The sequence below is a fragment of the Acanthochromis polyacanthus genome, chromosome 17 (assembly GCF_021347895.1).
Source record: "Acanthochromis polyacanthus isolate Apoly-LR-REF ecotype Palm Island chromosome 17, KAUST_Apoly_ChrSc, whole genome shotgun sequence".
NCBI lineage: Eukaryota > Metazoa > Chordata > Actinopteri > Pomacentridae > Acanthochromis > Acanthochromis polyacanthus.
This window is the reverse complement of record NC_067129.1, coordinates 36,795,875-36,811,253: the sequence shown is the minus strand read 5'-3', so window position 1 is coordinate 36,811,253 and position 15,379 is coordinate 36,795,875. Positions and strand designations below refer to the sequence as shown.

General features: G+C 40.4%; 1 protein-coding gene across 1 annotated transcript in view; it reads right to left on the bottom strand.

The window, feature by feature from the left end:
* tecta (tectorin alpha) overlaps positions 1-15,379 on the bottom strand; it is a 117,858-nt gene that overhangs the window by 56,133 nt on the left and 46,346 nt on the right. The window contains exons 9-15 of the mRNA XM_051938059.1: positions 13,371-13,658; positions 10,817-10,954; positions 10,555-10,720; positions 10,015-10,427; positions 8,330-8,918; positions 7,651-8,261; positions 2,088-2,658 (exon numbers count right to left, since the gene is read on the bottom strand). Of these exons, the coding sequence (XP_051794019.1) occupies positions 2,088-2,658; positions 7,651-8,261; positions 8,330-8,918; positions 10,015-10,427; positions 10,555-10,720; positions 10,817-10,954; positions 13,371-13,658 (2,776 nt within the window). The remainder of the gene's footprint in view (positions 1-2,087; positions 2,659-7,650; positions 8,262-8,329; positions 8,919-10,014; positions 10,428-10,554; positions 10,721-10,816; positions 10,955-13,370; positions 13,659-15,379) is intronic.

The following is a 15,379-nucleotide window of genomic DNA, read 5'->3' as shown; positions in this document are numbered from 1 at the left end:
AGCCTGTAACATTAAAAATGCACCTTCAAAATAAAAGCATGGAGGGAACAGTTATTTTAACTTAATTTACATGCAATTCGGTATCCATACATAACATGCACATGCATAACACATGCCCGTGCTCAGTGCAAGGTCATTTTTTTATTAAAGATTTCATCCTACAATGCATTTTAATGCACCTATGTATAATTGTGTTCATGATAAATAAAGGTCTTGAATCTTGAATATTGAATCTTCGGAAATGATACGTCAACTTAAGCAGCCTTAGCAGAGTACTGTGCTCCCTGAGTGCTTCTCTAGTTAAAGCTGCAGTAGGCAGAAATCAGACAAAATCAAAAAACTAACACGTGTAGATAACAAATCTTTACTAACAGCTGATAAACTGTTGATTCTTAGCAGAAAAAAACAAGTGCAGAAACTGTCATGTTAGAGCAAATGATGATGTGAATGAGACATTATAGTTCCTCGGCTGAAGTGGAGACATAATCTAAGTGAACATCACTGTGGTGTTGGTGTGGATGAGGTTTGCAGTCTGCTTCATTGCTACTCCAACAGCGAAGTGATCAAACATCTCTGCTGTTGGTCTTGTGTGTGCGCGCGCGTGTGTGTGTGTGTGTCGGTGTATATGAGTAAGGGGGACGACTAAACAAATCCCACACTTTAGCCTGTCGTATCAGTTGATCTCTGTATCATTTTGATTTGCCGTGTCTTGTATGCCTGAGTAAATAAAAGTGGCACAAGCTGACGCTGTTTTCTCAGAAGAAGAAATAAAAGATAAACAAAGAGCATTTAGTTCATTAGTCTGTGGAGTTCCTGTGTCTTAATATTGTCATCTGCAGGGAGTTGAGAAATCTGAGATTCTTCCTTCTTTTCTAAGCTCATCTCACCCTAACCTGAAGCCCAAAGATTGTCCAGCCAAAAGAAAGAATATTCATTTATAGGAGATTTAAACTCCACTCTTCTGAACAAAAGTCCTCTATCCAACAAAATGCGCTACCAGCTTCTGTTCTCAGCGTGGCTCTATTTCAATAATATTATCTGATTGATGAAAAGGCCCATGATTGACTAAAATTTTATGTCACAGGCTAGATTTTCCAAATTCAGGGCTGTTGCTGAAAGGTTTGTGTGATATTTTTGCCCATCAGTTCCCTAAAGAAGAGCTGACCCCAGCTTTAACTTTGTGTTTTCTCTCTTCTGTAGTTTGCGCTTTGTCCTCTCTGTCCTCTATTATGAATATTTTGTACATTTAAGAAACTCTATACAATACCACTGTCTATACATTTACCATAATCTGTGCAATCTAAATCAAATCTGTAAAATATCAGTATTTCTTATATCAGTACTTCTACTCATGGAAGAACCTTTGTATTAGCATTGTTATATATTTTTGCTTGCTTTTATTTTCTACTTGTGTGCTTTCTCCCTTTGCACTATCCCCTTTGCTGCTGTAACGCAAGTAAATTTCCCCACTGTAGGATTAAAGGCTTATCTTGTCTTATCTCTTTATATATATCTGATCTACAATTACTGATTCTACCAATCTGTCCAGCAATTACGTTCTCTCATTTTCTTTACCTTCATCCTAAACAGTCGAGGCAGATGTTTGCCCTCCCCAAATCTGGTTCTGCTGGAGGTCTCTTTATGTTAAACGGGACACTTTTCTCTTCCCCATCTCTCAACATTTTACTCAAGTAACACTGTGTATTATATTTTGTTGTGGGGTCTTAATCTTATGTTTAAATTAGTCGGGTAAGTCTGTATATTGTATAATTTTGTGTATTTTTAACCTTAAAGCCTAAACTTGTTTGGTAAATTTGTAACACTAGTCTCATTTCTTTATTGGTTTGCTCAGCATCTGTTGTTACAAATATGCTATATAAAAAACTGTGGCTTTACTTGACTTTACTCATGTATATAGAAATAAAAAATAAACCTTGTTTGCTGTCAAGTAAGACACACTAATTGTTTGAGGGCTTTTTTTTATGTTGGGGGATTTTTTGACCATGTCTGCTCCAGACTCCAAGTTGGACACTAAAATATTCCAAAATATGACCCTGTTTCTTTAAAGTGATGCTGTATATACTCACGGCAGTTGGTGGCACTCCTCCAGGAAGCGAGGCCTACTTGAGCATCCTGACAAGCAGTGGCATAACCCTGTAGTGAAGTACACAGGGCAGAACGGTTTCCTTCCTTCACGCACATGTTATACAAGCAGTTCCTGAAGAACGGGGATGGGTTCACCACTGCATGACATGCCAGGAAGGAACTATTCCCCGGATCGTTGATGTTGCCACACATCCAAGGACTCTGGTAAAGACGTAAATCTGTGCACATGCGATACAAGTCGTCACAGTCTCCGTTGCAGGTGAGATCATCAGCAAGGGACCGCCAGCTCTCAGTGAACTGTTCTGTAGATTCTGCCAGGCGTCCACTGGGTAGGCGAAGGTCATCAGTGGCATTGCTGTTGAAGACGCCACATAGACCGCAAGTGACATTGTAGAAGATGGTGGAAAGGGAGATGTTGAGGAATCCCTGACGAGTGTAGTGGACACGAATCAAACCACGGGATTCCACCACTGTAGCATTGCCTGGTGCTCTGTAGATCATCATTGTCTCCATTGGATGGACATACGGGAGTGCCACCAGTTCACCATTCACCTTTAACAAATAAGGTGTAATAGTCATAGTCATTTTTCTTGCCCCTAGTGTGTGTGCCTTCTTTTTTAACCTTCATGTTTATCAACTGATATTTGTGGGCTCCTAAACAGAGCTGGTTCATATGAATTCTCCACATCCTGCCTGTCATCTTAGTAGAGTGGAACAGAGCTCCTATCCTGTACTGTCGTTCATTTCCTGCTTATCCTTGTGACTGATTGGCCCGCTACCCAGTCTTGTGCTAAAATCAACCTGAAGCAAAAATACCTCACCTTTCAGTCTACACAGCTCTGATTTAATATGAGCGTTCATGTATTCTGTAATCACTTATTGTTGTTTACCCAAATAAACTGAAATTTGTCATTTTTGTTATTATCAGTGTGGGTACTATTATTAACCGATTACTGATTAAATAAATAAAATTTGCTACTTTGGCTCTGATGCAGTCGTCTGTCTCTTTGTCACTATGTGGTAGCAAGCTATTTCCTGCTCACAACTTTTTCTGATTGGTTACATGTCATCAGTCATGGTCAATTAAAACTAAAAGCTACAGCTGAAAGACATGGACAAAGGGTGCATTTGCAGAGTGGAGAAGCTCTGTAAATTAGTGAAGCTGTTTTATTAAAGATATGGTAGCACATGTTGCTAGAGTTGTAATACACATTGCGTTTATAGAGAAGCATACTCTGTGACACTTTAGATGCTTGAATAATTGAATAATTTACATATTTTGCAAATGGTGCTAGGCAATGGGTATCATTAATGTTAGCCTTGTATCCTGGGGCTAATGCTACCTGGAGTAGTCTTGACATTTTCTTAAAGTAGTAATAACTTAAGTAATTTACTTTAGCAGCGACACAACCTGCAAAAATTAGCCAAGAAGCACAGCCATCCCCACAAATCAGAACATCAGCTACTTTCACTGTAACTAAGACAATGCTAATAGCTAGCGGCTAAGTTAGTAGGTAGCCCGAGATTACCCCAAAACAGTGTGTGCAAAACACTACCGAGCAATGCTTTAAAATTTTAGTGGGCAACAAAAGTGATAGAACAGTGAAATATTAACCAAACAGAGAAGAACAGCAGACATAACTTCTCAGCCTCAATCAGTTGTATCATAGTACCACATGATGCTAGGTCATCACGCCAATTGAACCTGCTGTTCATATTCATCTACAAAAATTATTATGAATGAAGTACAATAGTTATTTATGACTGGTTCCTTGCTGTCACAAGCTGTTTATATATATATATATATATATATATATATACACACGTGGACAAAATTGTTGGTACCCCTCAGTTTAAGAAGGAAAAACCCACAATTCTCACTGAAATCACTTGAAACTCACAAAAGTAACAATAAATAAAAATGTATTGAAAATTAAATAATCAAAAACAGCCATTACTTTTGAATTGTTGATTAACATAATTATTTAAAAAAACAAACTAATGAAACAGGCCTGGACAAAAATGATGGTACCTCTATAAAAGATTGAAAACTATTTGACCAGAGTGACATGATTAACTCAGGTGTGTCATTTAATTGACACCACAGGTGTTTCCAAACTCATAATCAGTCAGTCTGCCTATTTAAAGGGAGACAAGTAGTCACCCTGCTGTTTGGTGAAAAGGTGTGTACCACACTGAACATGGACAACAGAAAGCGAAGGAGAGAATTGTCCCAGGACATCCGAAAAAAATTATAGACAAACATCTTAAAGGTAAAGGCTATAAGACCATCTCTAAACAGCTTGAAGTTCCTGTGACAACAGTGGCTCATATTATTCAGAAGTTCAAGACCCACGGGACAGTAGCCAACCTCCCTGGACGTGGCCGCAAGAGGAAAATTGATGACAAATTGAAGAGACGGATCGTTGGAATTGTATCCAAAGAGCCCAGAGCAACCTCCAAAGAAATTAAAGGTGAACTCCAAGGCCAAGGTACATCAGCGTCAGATCGCACCATTCGTCGTTGTTTGAGCCAAAGTGGACTTCATGGGAGACGACCAAGGAGGACACCACTGCTGAAAAAAACTCATAAAAAAGCCAGACTGGAATTTGCAAAAATGCATGTTGACAAGCCACAAAGCTTCTGGGAGAATGTCCTTTGGACAGATGAGACCAAACTGGAGCTTTTTGGTAAGGCACATCAACTCTATGTTCATAGACTCAAAAACCAAGCATACGAAGAAAAGAACACTGTCCCTACGGTGAAACATGGAGGAGGCTCAGTAACGTTTTGGGGCTGCTTTGCTGCATCTGGCACAGGGTGTCTTGAAAGTGTGCAAGGTACGATGAAATCTGAAGACTATCAAGGCATTCTGGAGAGAAATGTGCTGCCTAGTGTCAGAAAGCTTGGTCTCAGTCGCAGGTCATGGGTCTTCCAACAGGACAACGATCCAAAACACACAGCCAAAAACACCCAAGAATGGCTGAGAGAAAAGCGTTGGACTATTCTAAAGTGGCCTTCTATGAGCCCAGATCTGAATCCCATTGAACATATGTAGAAGGAGCTGAAACATGCCATTTGGAGAAGACACCCATCAAACCTGAGACAACTGGAGCTGTTTGCTCATGAGGAGTGGGCCAAAATACCTGTTGACAGCTGCAGAACGCTCATTGACAAATACAGAAATCGTTTAATTGCAGTGATTGCCTCAAAAGGTTGTGCAACAAAATATTAAGTTATGGGTACCATCATTTTTGTCCAGCCCTATTTCATTAGTTTGTTTTTTTAAATAATTATGTTAATCAACAATTCAAAAGTGATGGCTGATTTTGATTATTTAATTTTCAATAAATTTTTATTTATTGTTACTTTTGTGAGTTTCAAGTGATTTCAGTGAGAATTGTGGGTTTTTCCTTCTTTAACTGAGGGGTACCAACAATTTTGTCCACGTGTGTATATATATATATATATATATATATATATATATATATATATATATATAAACAGAATGTGGTGCTCTCTCTCTCTCTCTCTGAATTTTCCCAACCTTGGAGGCTTCATTTTGTTTAATGAACCTTTTTTTCATTTTACCCTCGGCCACCCTCACCAAATGTCTCTTCTTTTTCTTTTCTTTCTCATTTCCTACATACAGGTGGCGCGCTTACGGCGCAGCAGCCGGAGCTGCCATTGGCAGGGCAGCTCAAATGTAATTTCGTTGTATACTAAAGTGTGCAATGACAATAAATTCTCTGATTCTGATTCTGATTCTTATATATATATATATATATATATATATATATATATATATACATATACATACATATATATATATATATATATATACATACATACATATATATATATATATATATATATATATATATACACACATATATATATATATATATATATATATATACATATATATATATATATATTACCAATAATTGGTTTTGGCATTGGCCCTGAACAAATTAGATATTTTGTCTGTTTGTGTATTCAGTCACTGCTTGATGGTGGCTACATGATGTCTTTGTATGTTTTGTAGCTACTTAAAAGTGGTTTCTTGCAGCACAGACTTTTGTGATTTGTACGGAGCCCCTCTCATGACATGGTAAAAAAATAAATAAATTGTGGCCACGATGTAGCTATAACATGCGTACGAAATACTACTTCGTTCCCACGAAATGCTACTTCATTCCCACGAAATACTACTTGGTTTGCATGAAATGCTACTTCGCTCCCACGAAGTAGGTACAACGTGCGCTCGAAATACTAATTTGTGGCCACGAAATAGGTATAACGTGCCCACGAAATACTAACTAATACTATTAATATCATTCCTGGACAGCCAGGTAAGCAAATCGAGCACACCCTCTCTACAACCTGCAATAATATGTGTACGGGCTGTACCTACGTGATGTTCCTAAAATGAGTGTCTTTTCTTAGCTGTTCTAGTCCATATCTTGTTATCCCGCATTTAGAAAGTTATTTATTTAGGCCTGTGTTTGATACTTTGTTGCAACGGGTAGCCTATCTGCTGACGTGTCACCCGATTTACAAACTTTTTATCCTCATCCTGTTACTACATGTTGTTTTGTTGTGCTAATATGTAGCCGTAAACTCATTTGTGTCTGTAGGAGCTGCAGCCCTGCACACATATCAGGACACTTTTCAAGAACAGCTCAGAGGTGTAGGCATACTACTAAGCCAGGTATGTTGATCATAAAACCGGAGTTTTCTGTGTCATGAAGGTGTCTCTGTTTTAACCTGACTAGATCACCATGCTAACTTATGCTGCAGACCAAACCTGGTCTGGACCACATTCTGTTCAGAGTTTCAGCTTGAAATCGTCTTCAAAAGTGCCTTTTTTCACTGATCATCTCCTCTGAAAGTAGCATCAAGTGTGTCAGACTCTCAGCTGAGGGAATAGATAGGCTGTATGAACCGCAGCGTTTAATGATGCTACCGGATGAAGCCGTGCAGTTACAGTAGCGCTCTCTGTATAGGAACCAGTAGCCTATCAGTGATCAGAGTTTAAGTTCCCTTGGCAACGTATACAGAGAGCGCTACCGTAACTGAAGGCTTCGTCCGGTAGCATCATTAAACGCTGCGGTTCAGGAATGATATTAATAGTATTAGTTAGTATTTCGTGGGCACGTTATACCTATTTCGTGGCCACAAATTAGTATTTCGAGCGCACGTTGTACCTACTTCGTGGGAAGGAAGTAGCATTTCATGCGAACGAAGTAGCATTTCGTGGGAACGAAGTAGCATTTCATGGGAACGAAGTAGTATTTCGTGCGCACGTTATAGCTATATCGTGGCCACAATTTATTTATTTTTTACCATGTCATGAGAGGGGCTCCATAGATTTGCATTACTGAAGCCTTTTTCTCAGCTGCCTGGAACTTGGGTCATGCTTAACTAATTTTACACACCTGCTTTTTCTTTGCAGTATTGTCTCTTTTTTCTGCTAATTAAGCTATTGAGCCATGGTAACACACATAATTAACAGCCAAAAAGAGATGAGAAAATACTAACCTTCACTATATCAAAATCTAACCCTCCCATCTGTGCCTCCATGTTAGCCACCGTAACCACCACAGGCCTTTTCCAAGCGGGGCCTTTGTTCACCAGCCGCCTGCCAATTTTCACCTCCACCATTGAGCCATTAGCTGGCACCGGGCCGCACAACTTCAGCAGGTAGTAAGAGCTGTCATCCGGGAAAAGCAGGAAGGTGCCATCAAAGGAGGATGTCACTGAGTTCTGGGTGACTGAGCACACTCCCTCCCTCCGAGGGTAGCACCCCAGCAAGCCCACCTCTGCCACACACACCTCTCCCTCCTTACAGGACTCATTGAAACAGGAGACTTCCCCAAAAAGCCCACAGGTGCAGTGGAGGGTGCATTCGCCTTCTTCACCACTGGGGCCAGCCCAGAAAGTGCCATTAAGGGGGTAGTAGAGGCCATTATGCTCACAGCCACAGTCGTTGCGCTGCACACAGTGACTGCCACTGAGGACATAACCGGGGTCACACTGGCAGCCCTCAGTGCAGGGATGAGCACAGTACAGAGGAGCTGTGAGGTCTGAGCAGGAGGCTGGGCAGGCACTTGTGCACACCTGGTAACTGCTGAACTCTGGACACGACAATGCTGGGAACCAAAAAGAGAAAAATAAATATGTTAAATGCTACAGTAGAACTAAGGGAATCTATGCAAACTGATGCCCTGAATCTCACCACAGAAGGTGCGAGATCTCCAGGGTCGTATTGTGACACCAAGAGCTTGACAAGCCAGAGCATAGGCCTGGATTGCCTGGCATAGCGTGGTGATGTTATCCCTGTTGCTGCACATGTCATACACACAGCTATACACAAATGCTGTGGGGTCAACCACGGCTCTGCAGTCCCGAAAAGGTCCATCAGTTTTGTTGATGAGCCCGCAGTAGTCTGGGCGAAAGTAGAAAGCTTCTATAAGTGGATCGCATATACTGCAGTTCTGAGCGCAGCCATCTGTGCACCTCCAGTCGGTGTCCTCGGCTCGCCAACTGCCTCCCAGCTCCACCACGCTTTCTGCTAGAGAGCCATCGGGGAGCACAGGATCATCTGCGGGGTCGTCATTGTAGTTACCACAAAGGCCACAAGTGTTGTTGAAGTAGGAGCTGGGCAGGGAGATCGATGCATAGTGTTGGCCGTCATAGGTTACCAAGAGTCCAAAATCTGTTTCTAAAGCAACAGCAACACCAGACTGGTACACTCTGACAGCACCAAGCTGCAGTTGAACCGGTAAGGTCTTCACCAAGCCATCCACCTGCAAAGAAAAAATTCAGAAAGGGAAAAGTGAATGGAGACAGAAAACATAGACCAGACAATATTCTCTAAATTAGATTGCTGTTTCTTTCCAAAAATGCTTTAATCACAACAAAACTTTAATCACAGATCTCCTACATTATCATTTTGTACTTGGATATTATGAAAATCCAGACAGATGCATTGAAGAGGTACTGTTTAGTGTAAATTCATGCTTTTAGCACCCGCCAGGGTATCCAAGACACAAATTTTATCATCTGTTTTCTTTAAGAGTGAATGATGAAATTTGAAGAGTGGATATTTGAGTGTATTCTATACTCAAATATCCACTTGCAGCCCAAAATTTATACCCTTGCAAACTGTCTACACTACAAGCATACCTACTGCACATTCGTCAGGAAAACAACCAGTACTTTAAGCAAATGTTTGGTACAAGAAGATACAGTTTGAACTGATTCTGCATCATCCACACCTTTATAATGCATCACTGTAAGTTATAACTGAAGTAGTTGCTGTCAGATTTCTGAGGTGCTTGGATTTATACATCGTTTCCACAAATGGAACTCAAACACAGCAGAAAAACAAATTTTAAGAAAAATTCGTGTTAACATGGTGGTACAGTGTACATCTGCAACCATTGGCTATGTCTTCGTGTTTTTCTGTGTTTGATATGCATTCAATATGACTATCTGCACAGCAGATGGATGTTCATTTATTGCAGAATTGACGGAATCCAACCCAGTCTCCACAAAATGATGTTCTTATACAATTAAACTGCATTCTAAATTACATTTTGATGGGAATATAATTTTGTTTTGAAATAATCTGTGATATGGTGAGAAAGGTGCTGAGTTTAAAAGATCGACAAAAGCTCGAGTATAGAAGTTGAGGGGTAGTTGATCCCACAAGCGGCTCGGCTTTTACGCAGGGCCGAGGTTCACATCCCACAATGAACAAGAGACCATCAGTGGCTGCATTAAGTTTAGTTTTCTGTCCTTATTTACTCTCGGTTGTCTTTTGCTTTCTGGTTATGTTTAAGTTCTACTGACAAGGAAAGCAGGAATTGACCCTATTTCTTAAAATCCACAGATGCTCACCTGAACTGTTCCTAAACTGCCTTTGGGTAACATCACTCGGTGACCATACACCTCCACGGTGACGTCTCTCAGCCAGGACACTGAGGCCATCCCTCGGTTCTCATTTTTGGCTTCCACACTGAAGAAGGGCAGCCCAGCCACCTCCCAGCATGGCCGAGCCAGCAGGTAGGAGCAGGTACCTTGGAAGTGATAGAGGAAGCCATCAAAGGTGTGGTAATGAGGGTCCCCGAACACCACACAGGTGCTGGTGCGGGTAGGCTGGCAGTAAAAGGCTCCTTCCTGCTGCTCGCAGGTCTCCAACTGCCCACATGGAGCCTCCTGACAGTGCACTTTATTATCAGTGTCAAGGCAGCGGCATCGCTGTGAGCATTGGTCAGACAGCCAGAAGATTTCCCCTCGTCTGTAGAAACGCCCTGGAGAGGATATAGAAATGACATGAGGACATACTTACAAGTACCGTAAGCAAATGAAGCATTTTATTCACATGAAGAAGTTTGTAAAGGATCAATCTGTGCTGACGTTGTAAAAGTCTCAACTTGCCATTGTAGCTGCAGCCGTTGGCTGGATCTATCAGTTCAGTGTCTACACGGAACAACCAGCGTCCAGGAATATTTACATTGGTTGTCTGTTCAATGTTCACAACGTCGTTTGATCGTGACCCTGGCAAATTGAAGAAGTGACCAATGTCTCCACCATTAAAACCTGACTGAAAAGGGGAGCGGTGTGAGGGACATGAGCTCAGATGTTTTTCATATCTTTTCGTAGTAGAAAAGGATTATTCTACATATGACTGGGAAAATACCTGAGCTGTGGTCCCACCCAGTCCTGTTAAAGGATCTCCACCGCTGGCTGTTCCTGTGCTCCACGTGATTTCTCCATAGTTGAACATACTGAAGAATGCCACGCCATCTGAGATTAGTACACTTTGGAATGTGTTCACCTTTCAATTAAACAAGAGGATTAAATAGTTTTAAAAAAAACAGAAGAGATGGGGAGTGGGGATGTCCATACATATGAAACACAACAAAAACGAAGAACACCATAATAAAGGAAAGTGATGATTAAATGAATGTCTACCTTCCAGACAAAAGAGCAGATTTACAATAAATGGAACACAAAACTCCAAAAATGGCTCAATCTCAGTATTTTCAACCAAAACATGTTTTTTCACACTCAGTATAGTCATGAAATCATCAAATAAATGGTTACTGATCTAGTAGAGAAGAATTGTGGGGCTGGGATGTTTATAGCCCAGCTTAGCAAAACCACTGGCAACCAACATCAGCAAGTCTGTCATATTTACACATATGGTTTATAATTCATGTCTCTCATGATCGCAAAGGCTGTGGTTCAATTTGATTGACCTTGGCTGAGCTCATAGTTTCATCCATTTTAGACTTTTTGTTAAGTTTGATTATACAATGAAACAATCTCAGTACCAACTGCACAGAAGTGAACCTCTGAACTCCAAATAGTTTCTGGATGTTATAAGAGAGCATTGCTTTTAAACCGACAATTCAGTAAGAAAAGATGTTTTACCTTGCCGACATGTTTCGACGGCATCTGCCGTCTTCTTCAGAGAACACCAGACAGAATGCAAAAAGGAAACAATTGGATGACTCACAAGAACACAAAAAGAAAAAGCCGATCAAGAAAACATGAAATCAGCCATCAAGGACCACTGCAAAAGACACAACTACATCATGGACTGGGACAGGGGGAGGATTGTAACATCGGAGACAAACAAACACAAATGATGGATTAAGGAGGCCATCGAGATCAGAAAGCTGCTCCATGAACCGGGACGAGGGGGCCTACGCCCTCTCGCATACCTAGGATTTCATCCTCTAGAGACCACCAAACTGCGGGGGGCATGACTGGCCTGACAGATTCTGACAGACCTGTCAGATCGGCCACATGATAAAAAGGACACGTCATCATGCATCGTATGCCGCTCTGAAGAAGATGACAGATGCAGTCAAAACATGTTGCCAAGGTAAAACATCTTTTCTTACTGAATTGTCGGTTTAAAAGCAACGGTATTCTATAATAATAAACGACAAAATGAACATAATCCAACTAGTTTCTGGATGTGTTTTGCTCTTGCTGGCTAATTTTTCACTGAAATATAAAGTCCCGCACCTCTAAGGAAACAGAACAAGTATGGGAGTATGACACAGTAGGCTTGACACAGTAATAATTATATTAATCATAAAATGTAAGACTTGAACCTTAGAAACAACATGTACAACATTTTACCAGTATAGATGTTGCCAGTATTGGACAATGGTGGCTCTACATTCTTTTAATATTTTACTTCTTAGATTTTAAATTTGTTTCCATGATTGTCTCCTATCTGCTCTGAGGTAACACTGCCTGCAGTTCAGTTGCTGAATTTTTGTCGCATAACTGTTGAGTTGCTAATGGCTTCATGGATATGCCAAGGAGCGGAAGTTTTATTTTATTTTATTTTTTCAGAATGTAGTTGATTCTTAATTACAGAAAGAATCTGGCAATTCTTTCTGTAATTACAGTTTCTGACTTTGAATAATGATGTTTTTTAGAAATATTTTCAAGGATAACATGCTTAACTTGCATTTAACCTGATAGCAATTTTAGGGATTTAGATGGTTAAACTGACTTTGATAGTCTTACTTGATAACAATAAGACAGTAAACAAGTATACTTCCAAAATGTTGTTTGCAAAATGGTTCTGCCTGCTGGTAATCTGATGGAAATGAAAGGTTTACAAAAGAAAATTATAAAGAAAATGACAGATCATGTCCTGGAAATAATTTAGGCATTTCTGCTGTTCTTCCTAATTAGGCAGCAAATTCAATACATAATAATTTTCCTCCAATCCTAAAACAAAGGAGAGTACAAGAGGTTCTTTACAAGGACAGTTAACTCAGTGTTGACTCTTCTACTAAAGACTAAAGACCAGAAACAAAGACTGATGGGATAGAGTGGTTCTGATGGAATAAAGAAAGAGTATATTTACTTCTTTAACCAGAAAATCAGATCAAGTGCTTATGTGGTTGTAAGGGGGCAATCAATAATTTGGCCATTGAAGGAATAATCTAAAGTTTTATAATTCCCCTCTCAATCCGAATCAAAATTCCTTCCAGTCAGATTTGTCTGTTCTTATTGCATGAGGCATTTCTATTTTAATTGGGTATACTAATTATTCGTGGAAAATTAGGGTCCATATAAATGCAGCTAATTGCTAACAACATAAAACATTTCCTTATTCTTCAAGTTTTAACACTGAAAACCACTATAAATGTACAGTTCCTCTTCATATACTGTAACTGTGTGGAAATAAAGAAGGAGATGAAGAAGAATTTGGACTTTACCGGAGTTGTCTGGCTTCCTCCATAGAAGGTGACCTGGTGCCACGTTGCAATAAAGACCCAGGTGGCCGTGAAGAGGGGCATGTTTTTGAAGTACTTCCGGATATCTTGTGTCGCCCTTTCCAGGATTTGCGGTTCAGTGGACTCTCGGTAGTACACGTCTCCGCGGATACCGTTATGGACATCTGCCCAAAGTGGAGCAATGAATGATCGGCTGTCACTCAGGGGAAAAGCCTCTGGTGTGAATTGGCTAACCTGCACGTTGAAGGAGACCACACCATTGTTGTTGACCTGTGCGGAGAAAAGATGGGGTTGTGTGTGAGTAGCATAAGTTTTTAAAAGAGTGACTGCAGAATGACGATAGTGTTTTGATGCTGGCTTACATAGATGGAACGGTAGGGGTTATTGAAGAAAATGAAAGGGATAAGCAAAGCAACTTCAGGAGAACTCCCATCATCCATCTTGGGGGTTTCGAGATCCCTATGGCCAGGTCCATATGGATACAGTATATCCTGAGTATGAGCTGAAAGGAAAAGCTCATTAAATAGACTGCTCCCATCTATAAAAGATGATGATATTAGCTGTTGCAGAGTTTGCCTCATACCTCCAATCTGTGCAAAGACGCTGAGGAGATGGAGCAGAATGACTGGACAGCCTGGCCTGACCATTCTAAAGGGAGAATGAAACGAGAGACCATATTGAACACCCACCGCTTTATCTGTGCTGTATTTTCCTTAAAGCTAATGGAAACGCAGGAGGACATGAGTCATAGGACAGCTTCCCATAAACAAGGCCGTTCGACAAAGTCAGGAGGAGGGAGAACCATCAAACCAACGTCATGTTACTTCTTTAAGATCAGGCTCCCAGGTCTCCCCAGAGGAGCCCTGAAAAGGCCCTATTATGCATGCCAGAACAATGTGTCAGGATCACATTTGCCTTACAGTCCCTTGTGAGTCGGCAACAGTGGACTGCAGGCTTCTCTGTGCCTTGACTCCCTGCAGCTGACAGGACTCTGCACCAGCGTCTCAGTGTCTGAAGCCGCAAGGCTGCTTAGGACCTCATTACTACTTCTGTTTGGGATCCATCCATGCCTTGTTGGCCAAAGGGAGAGGAGCATAACACTGGAGCACTAATGGCTTTAAGTGAGCAGGTTTGAATTGCCAAGGTCCTTGCAGCAGCCCTTTGGGGCTGTTCAGTGCATGGCTTGTCAACGCTCCCATTGAATGCACAGCCAAGTTGGAAGATTCTACAGTACCCATATAGCATCTGAACGTCATTGTTTAATGAGCTGGAAGGAACTGTGCATTCAGTGGATTGAAAAATTAAAAAGAGTGAAACATCACTGCTGCCTTAAAAGTTAAACAGGGTCCCCTCGGATATCACAGGCCTTTTTTAACAACTGTTAAAGACCCTAATATGTGGTGAACGTATTAAAGTAACACCTATTTGAAAATATGTTGTTGGGGATGTGATCATTGCTTGCGAGCTGACCTTCCAGCTTGTTAACAGTCTATGATTTTTCCCATAGAGAACAATTAAATATGGGCAAGTCTTTAGCAATTTACTAACAACACTGATATTCTACAGTGTTTAAAACTTAAAATATAAACTCTTTCAACAGATGAACATGATTTAAAAAGACAAAATCTTACACTATATAGTGAAATTATAGTTTGCATATTTTATTGGCTAGCACGGTTTTAAAATAGTTCTTCCTCTGTGTAGTTTTGGCACCTTATTTGTGCACATGTGCCAAATATCTTTAATATAAACAGATTTAAATGGAAAAAAAACATGATTTAATGCCATTATACACATATATTACTGTGAAATCAGGTGTCTGATCTCAATATATGACAAAGCTTAGACATGCCAATTATTTAGTCAACCTGCAAATGTACAGTTATGTTTAAATATAATCATAAAAGCCTGGATGAGACCTGTTTAAAAATAATAGTTTGAAAACTAACATTTGGTGTGATTTTGGAACCTATGAGGAAATAGTTACATTT